Source organism: Bos mutus, chromosome 5, assembly GCF_027580195.1.
Source record: "Bos mutus isolate GX-2022 chromosome 5, NWIPB_WYAK_1.1, whole genome shotgun sequence".
NCBI classification, from domain to species: domain Eukaryota; kingdom Metazoa; phylum Chordata; class Mammalia; order Artiodactyla; family Bovidae; genus Bos; species Bos mutus.
This window is the reverse complement of record NC_091621.1, coordinates 91,587,670-91,599,920: the sequence shown is the minus strand read 5'-3', so window position 1 is coordinate 91,599,920 and position 12,251 is coordinate 91,587,670. Positions and strand designations below refer to the sequence as shown.

Here is a 12,251-nt window from a genome sequence, read left to right as displayed (position 1 = left end):
ACTGTATTTAATTTACATCTCAATTATAAAAATAGTAAATCCACTTAACAGCATTACTAGCTGTTAAGAATTAAAGATCAGTCTGGCAAATTAAAATGAAACCTTGAGTTTGGAATAACTGAAATGACTTTGTCAGTATTTGACAGTGATGAAATTCAAAATAAGATGTAGAACTCCACCACTGTTTTGTATGAATTGCTTTTTCAATTCATCCTTTGTGTAAGTCTTCTTTAAGGTGTGGGATGGGAAATAATTTTCTTCTAAGCAGTCTACTTTATATTCCAAAAAAAAGATGGATAATAACATTACTAGACCTTAGTAACATGCTTTCAGTAGGTTTTGCTTTGCTCTATTTCTAACGGGAAAGTTGGTATCTGTCAATGGCTTATCAACATACTGTATTCACTGAGTGTTTATTCAGAATGAAAAAGATCAGGTGTCATATCATATCCTCTGTCCATTGAGTATTCTTTACAAACCACTCCTCTGCAAGACTCCTTCTTTTAGAGGTGATACTTTGTGTCAACCCCACGGGTGTGTTAGTGATTATGAGCTATGATTATGTGATGGATCACATACTCATTAGTGAGGTGGTGACCGCTGTAATAGAATATAATGCAACAGACAAGAGCTGTTTTTCAGAAGTTTAGTGAAAGCATGTACGAATCCTCTGCTTTTCATTTTGAGATAATACCTCACAATTATACTATATTTTTCATAACTTTTGGGGCACATATTATATAATTTTATTCTCACAAGAAATTGGAAACTTTTTAATTAGGATTAAGATTCTGAACATCAGCTGGTGAAATGGTTTGTGAAAGATTTACACTAATTTAAATCCTTCACCCCATTAAAAGCCTAGTTCAAAATTGTATTTCTTCAGTGAAGCTGCCTTTCAGTCTCCTTACCCTAAGATAATTTTCCCAATGGAAAAAAAATGTCCTAAGCAATTTTGTATACTGCCCATGTTGTGTTATTACTATCTCATGTGTTTTGTATCTGTTCTTAAATTTGGGATGAGGGGCATGTTTTCTGTTTTCTTAGCTGTACTGTAAATTTTCTGGGCATCTTTGGTGGACAAGTGGTAAAGAACCTACCTGCCAATGCAAGAGATGTGGGTTTGATCCCTGAGCTGGAAAGATCTCCTGGAGAAGGAAATGGCAACCCACTCCAGTATTCTCGCCTGGGAAATCCCATGGACAGAGAGAGGAGCCTGGCAGACTAGCCACTAAACAATAGCAACAAGTTTTCTACTTCTCTTATGTCCTTCCACACCTCATGTCCCTAGTAGAAAGCCAGGTGAACATTGACTGCTTAATAGATACTTTCTGAACAGAGACTGCCCTTAGAGTTAAATTGTGTAATGTAAACAGAATCCCACAAGTAGTGTGTGGACAATTATTTAATATTAACTAGTTGGACAGAGGAGCCAGGTAGGCTGCAGTCCATGGGGTTGCGAAGATTCGGACAGGACTGAGCGACTTCACTTTCACTTTTCACTTGTATGCATTGGAGAAGGAAATGGCAACCCACTCCAGTGTTCTTGCCTGGAGAATCCCAGGGACGGCAGAGCCTGGTGGGCTGCCATCTATGGGATCCCACAGAGTCAGACATGACTGAAGCGACTTAGCAGCAGCAGCAGCAGTTGGATAAGATCACTTGAGAATAATGTGAGCAGATTCATGATATGATTAATAGTCATCCCACATTTTCAGTACAGTTTTACTTAAGATATTTTCTCTCTGCATTTGGTAGGTTTTCTGAGTTCTAGTATAAAATCTTTGTACACTTGGAAGGTGATAGCCTTTAGTGTAGCAATGTGGTGTGGAGAAAAGATGCACATTGATGTTAAGTAACCTGAATCTATGACTTTGCCACTTGCTGCTGTATAAAATGGGATGGGTTCCCCACCTCCGAACCCTGCTGTGAATGGTGTGTGTGGCCTAGCACAGTATTAATACATGCAATGTGATATGCCCTTGATAAAGTCAGTTTCCATGATTTTGCCTTATCTCATTCTTATCTATTATACTTTTTAACAAATATGTTTTTAAGTAACATGAAATTATATATGCTTTTTGAAAAAATTTAGAAAATTAAGAAAGTGTAAAAGAAAGCAAAAAAAAACAAAAACCCACTCACCTTGATGAAACTTACCCTCTAGTTTAATAATACCTTTTTTTTTTTTTTACTTTACAATATTGCATTGGTTTTGCCATACATGAACATGAATCTGCCACGGGTGTACACATGTTCCCCATCCTGAACCCCCCTCCCACCTCCCTCCCCGTACCATCCCTCTGGGTCATCCCAGTGCACCAGCCCCAAGCATCCTGTATCCTGCATTGAACCTGGACTGGCGATTCGTTTCTTATATGATATTATACATGTTCAATGCCATTTTCCCAAATCATCACCCCCCCTCCCTCTCCCAGAGTCCAAAAAACTGTTCTCTACATCTGTGTATCTTTTGCTGTCTCGCATACAGGGTTACCGTTACCATCTTTCTAAATTCCATATATATGCGTTTGTATACTGTATTGGTGTTTTTCTTTCTGGCTTACTTCACTCTGTATAATCAGCTCCAGTTTCATCCACCTCATTAGAACTGATTCAAATGTATTCTTTTTAATGGCTGAGTAATATGCCATTGTGTATATGTACCACAGCTTTACCTATTTTTTAATATAAGCCGTATAACAATTGGGCTTCTCTGGTGGCTCATTGGTAAAGAATCCACTTGCAATGCAGGAGACAAGGGAGATGTGGGGTTCAATCTCTGGTTCGAGAAGAACCCCTGGAGCAGGGAATGGCAATCCACTCCAGTATTCTTGCCTTGGAAATCCCATGGACTCAGGAGCCTGGTGGGCTACATGACTGTAGCATGTCAAACACTGTACCTGGTGCCGGAGATAGAGTAGTAAACCAGGCAGAACCTCTGTCTTCATGGAGCTTATGTTCTTTTTTGGAGGGAGGGAAACAATAACCACATACACAAGTATAAAATATGATGTGAGACAGTGATAATGCCTTGACTGAAATGTAAGGCAGGATCCAGGATCCAGAATGATGGCAATTCTTCCTTAAAAGTGTGATCATAAGAGGTTTGAAGAGGTGACATTGCACCAGAAATCAGAAAGGATTTTGAGGGAGAGAGCCAAGTGACCATCTGGGGACCTCCAGGCAGAGGAATACCAAGTTCTATCCAGTTTCAGCACATGGATTAAAACCTCGTGTGATTGACAGAGGAATGGGTGAAGCAGATGTGGTATATAGGAGGCATATACACAAAGGAATGCTACTCAGCCATAAAAATAGTGAAATAATGCCATTTGCATCAGAGAGTCCACGGGATTGCAGAGTCAAACATGGCTGAGTGACTGAACAACAACAATGCCATTTGTATCAATACGGATGGACCTAGAGATTATCATACTAAGTGAAGTAAGTCAGAAAGAGAAAGGCAAATACCATATGATAGCACTTATATGTGGAGTCTAAAATCCGACACAAATAAGCTTATCTACAATCATCTATGAGAAAACAGACTCACATAGAGAACAGACTGGTGATTGCCAAGGAGAAGAGGGGATAAGGAAGGGATGGAATTAGTAGATACAAACCATTATTTATGAAATGGAAAAACCACAAGGTCCTACTGTACAGCACTGGGAACTATATTCAATATCCTGTAATAAATGATAAATGGAAAAGAATATGAAAAAATATATTTATGTATAACTGAATCACTTTGCTGTACTCTGGAAACTAATACAACATTGTAAGTTTCAACTATAATAAAATAAAATTTAAAACTATCATTGAGCAATTAAAAAAAAACCTATGTTGACTGTATATGTAGCTCTTATTCTTATCTGACTTTGAACTGGGAGTGCTGGTTACTTGTCTATTGGGTTGCTAAATCTTAATCTTTTTTTAATTTAGATTGATACCATGTTCCCTGTTACTCTGATTATACCACTATCTGAACTAAGGTTTTGATCTTGTGTTAGTGCTTTCTTTGTGTGTGTGTGCATACAGAAAAGTCCCTTTAGAACCCAGCCCCTAACCACTGGGAGGAAGCACTGCTCCAGGGAATGGTCAAAATAGAAAACTGCTCTAGTTCTAGAGAGTGTAGGCGTTTTCCAGCAAGAGGAGGTTTATAAGGAGCTGCTAAGCAGGGAGGGCAAGTAGGAAGATGTCTGAAACATGTCTTTATGGTTGAACATCATTCTGTTTCAAATGAATTATGAAAACAGCAGATATATTTTTCCAAGTCCAACTATGAAAATATGTTTCAGGGGAATAAGAATGGTTTTGGTGTTATCCGTTTTTTGGCTTCCATTACTCTAAAGCATCGAGAGTTGCCTTTGGTAGGCACAAAACGAGAAAATTGCTGTGAGCAGTTATTCACAGAACTCTTATCAGCTATATCTATTTCTCTTATAAATGCTTAGAGGATTTCAGAAGTGTCTATCTGAAATCTGAACAACCAGAAAGCCCAGATGATCAATTTCATGTGTTCCTAGGTGAGAAGTATTTCTTTTTTAAAAAATCTTTATATGTTCGTTTGACTGTGTCAAGTCTTAGCTGTGGCATGTGGACTCTTCCTTGCGTCACGTGGCATCTTTTGTTGAGGTGCGGGACTCTGTAGTTGTAGCGTGTGGGCTCAGTAGTTGTGACACTGGAGCTTGGTTGTTCCACAGCATGTGAGACCTTAGTTCCCCAACTAGGGATCCAACCTGCATCGCCTATATTGCAAGGTGGACTCTTAACCACGGGACCACCAGGGAAGTCCCCAGAGAAAAGTATTTCTAACAGAAAGAGATAGCAGGTCAAGAATGACTTTAAATAAAACACCAGAGGACTACCGTAAATTTCAATCAAGTAAGATTCTACTAAATCCCTTACACTCTCTGTAAATCCACAAAAATGTTAAAGATTGTTGAATCCCATAGTGTGGCCAGTAATAAAATGACTTTGGAATAAGGAAAAATTCAGTTATGGTCAGCACAGTTTTAGTGTTATCTCTGGAACTGGTCATGGAAACTTGACTCATAAAAACCATCAAAGAAACAAAGCAATGAACTCTCAACCCATTTCCAGTCACCATTTCTAGTATGCATTTACTGTACTTGTCTTGCTTTGGGGGGTTTTCTCTTGAGGGGATTAGGATTAGCATGCATGCTAAATTGCTTCAGTCGTGTCCGACTCTGTGCAACCCTATGCATTTGTAGCCTGCCAGGCTCCTCTGTCCGTAGGATTCTCCAGGCAAGAATACTGGAGTGGATTGCCATGCCCTCCTCCAGGGGATCTTCCCCACCCAGGGATCAGACCTGTGTCTCTATGTCTCCTGCATTGGCTGGCAGGCAAGTTCTTTACCACTAGCACCACCTGGGAAGCCCCAAAATACCTATACAATCATATAAGGAAAGAACCTGTAAAGTCTGTCTGCTTTTATTTCTGAGAAATTCCTTCCTTTGTAGTTTTACGTAACAAAGGTGACTTCCTTTTTCAAACCATCTCAATACACTTTGTACATAAATCAAAATTCTAGCTTCTGGGTTAATATAAAGGATATTGAAAACTTGAATTTATCCAGAGGATTTATATTATAGTATAGTAGCCTTTTCACTGAAAACTTTTCAGTAGTATTAACTAATCATGGTTGAGAAGAGACATCCTAAGATTTCTTCTTTTGCATTGTTGAAGACTAATCACCTCTGGCTTCTCTGGTAGCTCAGCTGGTAAAGAATCCACCTTTAATGCAGGAGACCCCACTTTGATTCCTGGGTTGGGAGGATCCCCTGGAGAAGGGATAGGCTACCCACTCCAGTATTCTTGGGTATCTCTGCTGGCTCAGATGGGAAAGAATCCGCTGGCAATGTTGGAGACCTGGGTTCGAACCCTGGGTTGGGAAGATCCCCTGGAGAAGGGGATCTGTAATTATCAGGATCAGAGAGTTGGACACGACTGAGTGATTTTCACTTTCAATCACCTCTGAGTTATCTCAACAGTCTTAGAATTAAAAAAAAAAATTTTGTGGAAAAAATGGAGCCTTGCTTCTCTGTGATTTATGTGGTGTTTGATTTATGTTTTCCAAGCTGTAGTAGTTCATAATTGAAGCACTTCTCATCACCACCCAAAAACTCTGGAAGACATAGCATCTTTTAATTTGCAAACTCAGCATTGGCCGTACACAGAGATGTTAGGAGAGTTTTGTGGCCACCAAGTGCCACAGGCATCTAATGATGTGTTGCCACTGGGATGAGCCTTCCCATTTCATTGACAACATGTTTTATCTATTATGACAGACCTGGCTACTAGATTTTAATTGCTTGATGACAAGATCTATATTTGGGGGGGCGGTAAGAATTGTCTGGGCAAATGTTTTGTGTTTAACAGTCATTTGGATTAAATGGTTATTTTCCTTGAAATTCTAAATAAGGTGCAGACAATGTGGGTGCCTAGGATTTTTGTGCGAATCAAGGGTAAGAATAGCGGAAGAGCCTGTTCTGTGTTGGTGGTAAGCAAGCATTATTTGGAGGCTACTACGTATACATACTGGAATCGAGCCTCGGATGAATGTACTGGTTGAACATTGATGATCCGAAACTGTTGCCAGCAACCAGATCGCATGCCTGCAGTTGGTGGGGAGATGTAGGAATGCTCAGTTGTTAGGATTATTTGGGAACCACAGACAATGAAGCATTCTGCCTCGAGGTTTTTCTGATAGAAAATGAGGCTGTCTCGAATCCTTTGTCTCAAGCTTGTCCAAACTTGACAATTATCTTTCATATATTTTTTCTTATCCCTGTTTTTGGATTTATGCTAGCAGCAGTGTAATAAAAGGTCCTAGACTCTCAGAATGAAAACCCTAATTAATTTCTGCCTGGAAGATGCCACTCTAGATAAAAATATTCCTTCACTGCATTCTCAAAAATGTATTATTTCAGTACCACCCTCTTTTATGTATACTGATTTAATCTGTGGATAAGATAATGAATTTTAAAAGGCATTTCACCTTTCACAGTGTGCAAATAATATCAGTTACCACTGGCTTGATGTTAATTGTGGTCTGTGCACAGGACCATGAAGATTCTCTTGAGTCATCCTTTAAATATTTTCCCTTTCTTTATTTGTTTGCCTTTCAATCCTGTAGGTATTCCCACAGTTTAGGGTCTTTGCTTGGAGCTGAGGGTTTAATCTCATCCCATCTTATTTCCATTTCCCTTTCTCTTGGTTTATACCCTGAGACACTTGGGGAAAGGAAAATTCTTTGCCAGATTCTTCGGTCTTTGCTTGAGGCAAAGCTCCATGAACACCCACGAAGCAAAGACCACTGTTCAGAAAAGAAATTAGAGAGTTGTTCTTTCAAATTCTCATTTCTTGTTGTAGGGATTTAGAAGTGAGAAATAGCAGAGGAGAGGGTAAATCATAGCAGTGACAGGAGGCTCCTTTGGTACAGCTGCTTGTGGTCAGTGAGAGGAATGAATGTGTGGGCAGTTTTGTTTGTGCTTCGTGCTCAGTTGTGTCTGACTCTTTTGCGACTCCATGGACTGCAGCCTGCTGGGCTCCTCTGTCTGTGGGATTCTCCAGGCAAGAAGACTGGAGTGAGTTGCCATTCCCTTCTGCAGGGGATCTTCCCAACTGAGGGACTGAACCCACATCTCCTTCGTTAACAGGCAGATTCTTTCCCGCTGAGCCACCAGTGAAGCCTGTGGGCAGTTTTATTGGGAGGACAAATTAAATGAGGAGCCAAACTCAAGATGCAGGAGAGGCAGGATGCCTCGTTGAAAATGACGATTAGTAATTTGTTTCTGTAATTATCTCAAACGCAATTGCTTTTTGTGGATTTAGAATTATGATTTTTAAATTCAAATTGATGAAGAAATGGGTAAAATTTGCTTCTTCTCTAGAAAAGAGTTTTTCTTAAAATGAAGCTGTAAAAATCCTCCTCCCAAGCTTTTTTCTCAAGCATTATGAAAGCCAAGCTAAAAAGTCCTAGGCTTGAAGGTAGGATTAGGACAGTAGTCACCATTTAAGTGTTTTCCTGTAGTCTTTGTATCCTCACTTGCAATGTACTTTATGGTAGAGATTGAAAACCTTTCCTCCTCGTGACTGTAAGAGTTAGTGCCTCTTGGTGTGATGGATGGTAGGACTTCCTATGCTCCAGAAGGACCTGCTTTGGATATTGTTAGAGCCAGCAACAACTCACCTGCCGTGTGTCATTTGAAAGCATTTTCTGAGAAAAGTAAACTTGTATTTCTAAAATCTGTCATTCTGAAATGTGCCTGCACTATTTTAACTTGATCTGCAAGGAAAGATCCGGAGCAGGGCTGATGCTCTTCTTTCTCATCCTTAGTGCTCTCCCTGCCACATTTTCAGTCTGGTTGCAGCCAACGGCTATAACAGCTGTCTCCCAACGTGGCATGTGTGTTGACCTGTGGGCTTTTCTTGTGCCAGGAAACAATGTCATGAGAACCATCCATGGGGTGGGAGAGATGATGACCCAGATGGTGCTCAGCAGAGGCTCTATCTTCCCCATGAGTGTGCCTGACATTCAGCCCAGCCTGCACCCCAGCAAGCAGGGGAGCCCCACTGACCACGAGGACGTCACCGTCATGGACACCAAGCTGAAGATCATTGAGATTTTACAGGTGAGGGCCTACTGGGAGGGAAGCAATAGGCACCTACCTGTGCCTGTGGGCTTAATGTCTTAACTTTTTGTTCCAGATCACTGTGTAAATAGTCTGAAATACTGTTGTTCTAATTTTGTTTCATTTAAGATAATGATAAGCCTGGTAAGAAATCTCACACTGACACTATTTAACATATTCATTACATGTGTGCATGCACATTAACTAGTTTAACGATGATACCTAACAAATGTGGAGTGCTTTGCGGTTGGCATAACTTCTTTCATATATATTTTGTCATTTAACATTGACCTTGATTTAATTTTACCTTAATTTAAGAAGGGTTTCAGAGTAGGTGAAGTTAAGATTGAATTCCAACTCTTTTTTTACTTTTAATTGAATTGGACATTTGATTCTATGTATACAGATTTATCGTAGTAAGAGACTTTTTATTTTTATTAGCTTAAAAGCTAATTACTGTTTTTAGCATTTTATGTAAGTGACTGTCCTGATGTTTTTGTTTCCAAAAGGCTAGGAATAATAAATGTAAATATGTTTATTTATCTATGTACTTATTTTTAATTTTGGCTGTGTGGGCTCTTAGTTGCTGTGTGTGGGCTTTCTCTAGTTGCAGTGAGTAGCGGTTCCTCTCCATTGCTGTTCTTGGGCTTTGGTGGTTATGGTGCATGGGCTAAGTTGCCCCACAGCATGTGGAATCATCCCGGACCAGAGATTGAACCCGCTGTGTCCCCTGCATTGGCAGAAGGATCCTTAACCACTAGACCACCAGGGAAGATCAATAATATATACATTTAAAAACTAACCTAGTCTAATACCTATGTCTCTGAAGTTAAAGGAATAAACTGGTATTTTGTGACCAGTGGTTTAGTATGGGATAGTAAATAAAATCTCATTACTATAGCTATGGATTCTTAGCACTTTTTTTTAAGTTTGGAAAGTAGTTTTATGATACTTTAATTATAGTATTTATTCCATATTTGAAAATTGGAGCCTGGAGTTTTTGAGGATCTATTAAAGTTCTGGTTACAATTTACTAAGTCTTTCATCCTAATTTAATGTAGACTAGCTACCAGAAGTGGGTTAGTTGTCCTAGAAGGATCTGTACATTTTTATTTAAAGTAATTAGATTTATAATCATAAAATGTTTCACAGTTCCTCCATGAATTCCAAAGGCTAAGTCCTGAGAAATTATTGGCAGGCATCCCAACCCCGTGTTCACTACCCTGAGAAATCACTCAGTTGTCCTGTTCTTAACCCAGGGAAGGTGTTGATCACCTGACCCGTGGGCCTAAAGGGCTCCCAGCTTAGTGTCATCCTCCTCATGGGACAGACTCTGAAATACATGTCCTGATTTTAGCCCAATAACAGTTACAGATATTCTGCATTTACAAAACAGTCCATTATAGCTAAAAAATGATGATATGGCGGAACCATGGCAGGGCAGAGCAGGACTGGCTTACTTTTGCTGCTGCTTTTGGGTTCTTCATGTATTTCTGGTTGAACCTCTGTTCTTGCTCCAGTTTTTGTGTGTCTGTGTCTGACTCTGATTCCCTGTGTCTGTGTTCCCCTGTGCTCCTCTTGAATGTTTCTTTTTTAGAATGTCTCTTCAAGAATTTCTTTGTAGCCACGTTCCTTAAGCAAGTCTCCTGCTTTCTTGCCAGCTCCTCTTCCTCTCCAGCCCTTCCTTTCTTTTCCCGTCATTTTGTGTATTTTCTTTTCATCTTTATGTTTCTCGCTCATTCTCTCCCTCTGTCTGTCTTCAGCCCTTTGTTAACTCTTTCTCTGCCTTTCTTTTTGTTCTTCCCTTTCCCCCTTCCCTTCTACCTTCGATTATTTTTCACAATTAACTATATTAGAGATGAAAGTTTGAATTTTGGCTCTATTTATAAAATGTAATTCCTTGAATATTAATCATCAACTAAAAGCCAATGAGTGTTTCATTAATTTATGTTTTCATTCTTTGTTCTTTACATGAAAGTGAAGTGTTAGTCGCCTAGTTGTGTTTGACTCTTTGTGACCCCATGGACTGTACCTGCCAGGCTCCTCTGTCCATGGGATATTCCAGTCAAGAATCCTGGGTTAGCTTTCTATTTCCTTCTTCAGGGGATCTTCCCAACCCAGGGATCAAACTCAGGCAGGCAGATTCTTAAGCGTCTGAGCCACCAGAGAAATGAATTCGCTTAAAAAACCAACTCTTCATTTTATGCATCTGCAGTCTAGCTTCTGCTCCTGTCATTCTGCTCACCAAACCCACTGGTCCTTTCTCAGCCCTCTTGTCCCACAATCTGTCTCCAGCTTTGAAAATCCCCTTAGTAACTGGAATCAGTTCAACAAATAGCTGTAGTGGTGCTCAGTGCATGCTAATAAGAGTTTCTTTGGTGTTTGCTTTTCTCTCTGGATTATATGCTGTTCAGAGGCAGGTTTTATACCCTTGGCACCTTTTCCGCACTCTTGGTACCTACCTCGGTATCTGGCTCAACAAGTTTGTGGAACTTGACTGAACATAGCTGACACGGAGCATGGCTGTGACCCAGGAGGAACATAAGGGTCTAACAGAAGAGGAATAGGGAGAAGGAAGAGAGAGAGGCATTCAACTTTGGACCCGTAGCTGTAAATAATGTGTTGGGTGAGCAGAAAGGAGAAAAATTGATTTGGACTGGGGAACCAGGGAAAGCTTCATTTCAAAAGGGATTCAAACCTTGGAGGATATCTCAAAAGCTAGTAATTATGGGGTAGAGGAGAAGAATATTCCAGGTAAAGTGAACAATGGAAATAAATGTGAGGAGGCAAGAGAGACACTGCAGGCATTCCAGCCTGTGCTGTTGGGATGGAGAGAGAGGAAGGGGGCGGGAGGGTGGGAGGAGGGAGATGGGGGTCTGACACTGACTGTGGCATAGATAGTGAGAACTGGGTTTGGAGGGTACCACCAAACCCCAAGTTTTCTGAAACTTGCATGACCATTACTGTTTGCTGTCTCAATGAGCATCTCTTAAGAGAGTGTAGGGGACACAGATAATAATTGTACTGGGAGCAAAGGCTGTCCCAGGACTCTCCGAGGCAACCTGAGATGGCAGGCTGCCCTGTGCAAGTCTGCCTCTCTGTTGTTTCCCATCTCCACTCAGGTAGCAACATATACCTTTTCCTTCTTGATCTCCATTATATTTATATCACATGGGTAGCCCTCGATCATTTCCCAAGTATGTTAACAATGCTGTGCCAGGGACTGACAGCCCTGTAGTTGAGACTCCATGCTTCTGCTGCGGGGGTGAGGGTTTGATTCCTGAGTGGGGAACTAAGATTCCATATGCTGTGCAGTGAAGCAAAAAGCAAGTAACAACAACAAACAGCACTATGGCAAAATAGATTTAGTTTTTCCAATTCAATCACTCTTCTTGAGGACCCTGGGCTCCAGGCACTTGCATCCTTCTCAGTACTGAGCACAGATGGGAACCTTGTTGGTACTTAGTCTCTGTCAATATGTCCATTAAAGAGAACAAGGACAGCAACACAGGGCCAAGGAGAGCCAGGCAGCAGTGAGGCATATCCCTGGTATACCGGATGCTGTTGCTTAAGCTGCCCCTCTGAAGC

The 12,251-nt window shown here is 40.6% G+C and overlaps 1 protein-coding gene across 2 annotated transcripts in view; it reads left to right on the top strand.

The window, feature by feature from the left end:
- Positions 1-12,251, top strand: part of ITPR2 (inositol 1,4,5-trisphosphate receptor type 2) — a 584,772-nt gene that overhangs the window by 220,815 nt on the left and 351,706 nt on the right. For both annotated transcript variants that reach the window (XM_005902445.3, XM_070371231.1), the window contains one exon: positions 8,470-8,663. In XM_005902445.3, coding sequence (XP_005902507.2) covers positions 8,470-8,663 — 194 coding nt within the window. The remainder of the gene's footprint in view (positions 1-8,469; positions 8,664-12,251) is intronic.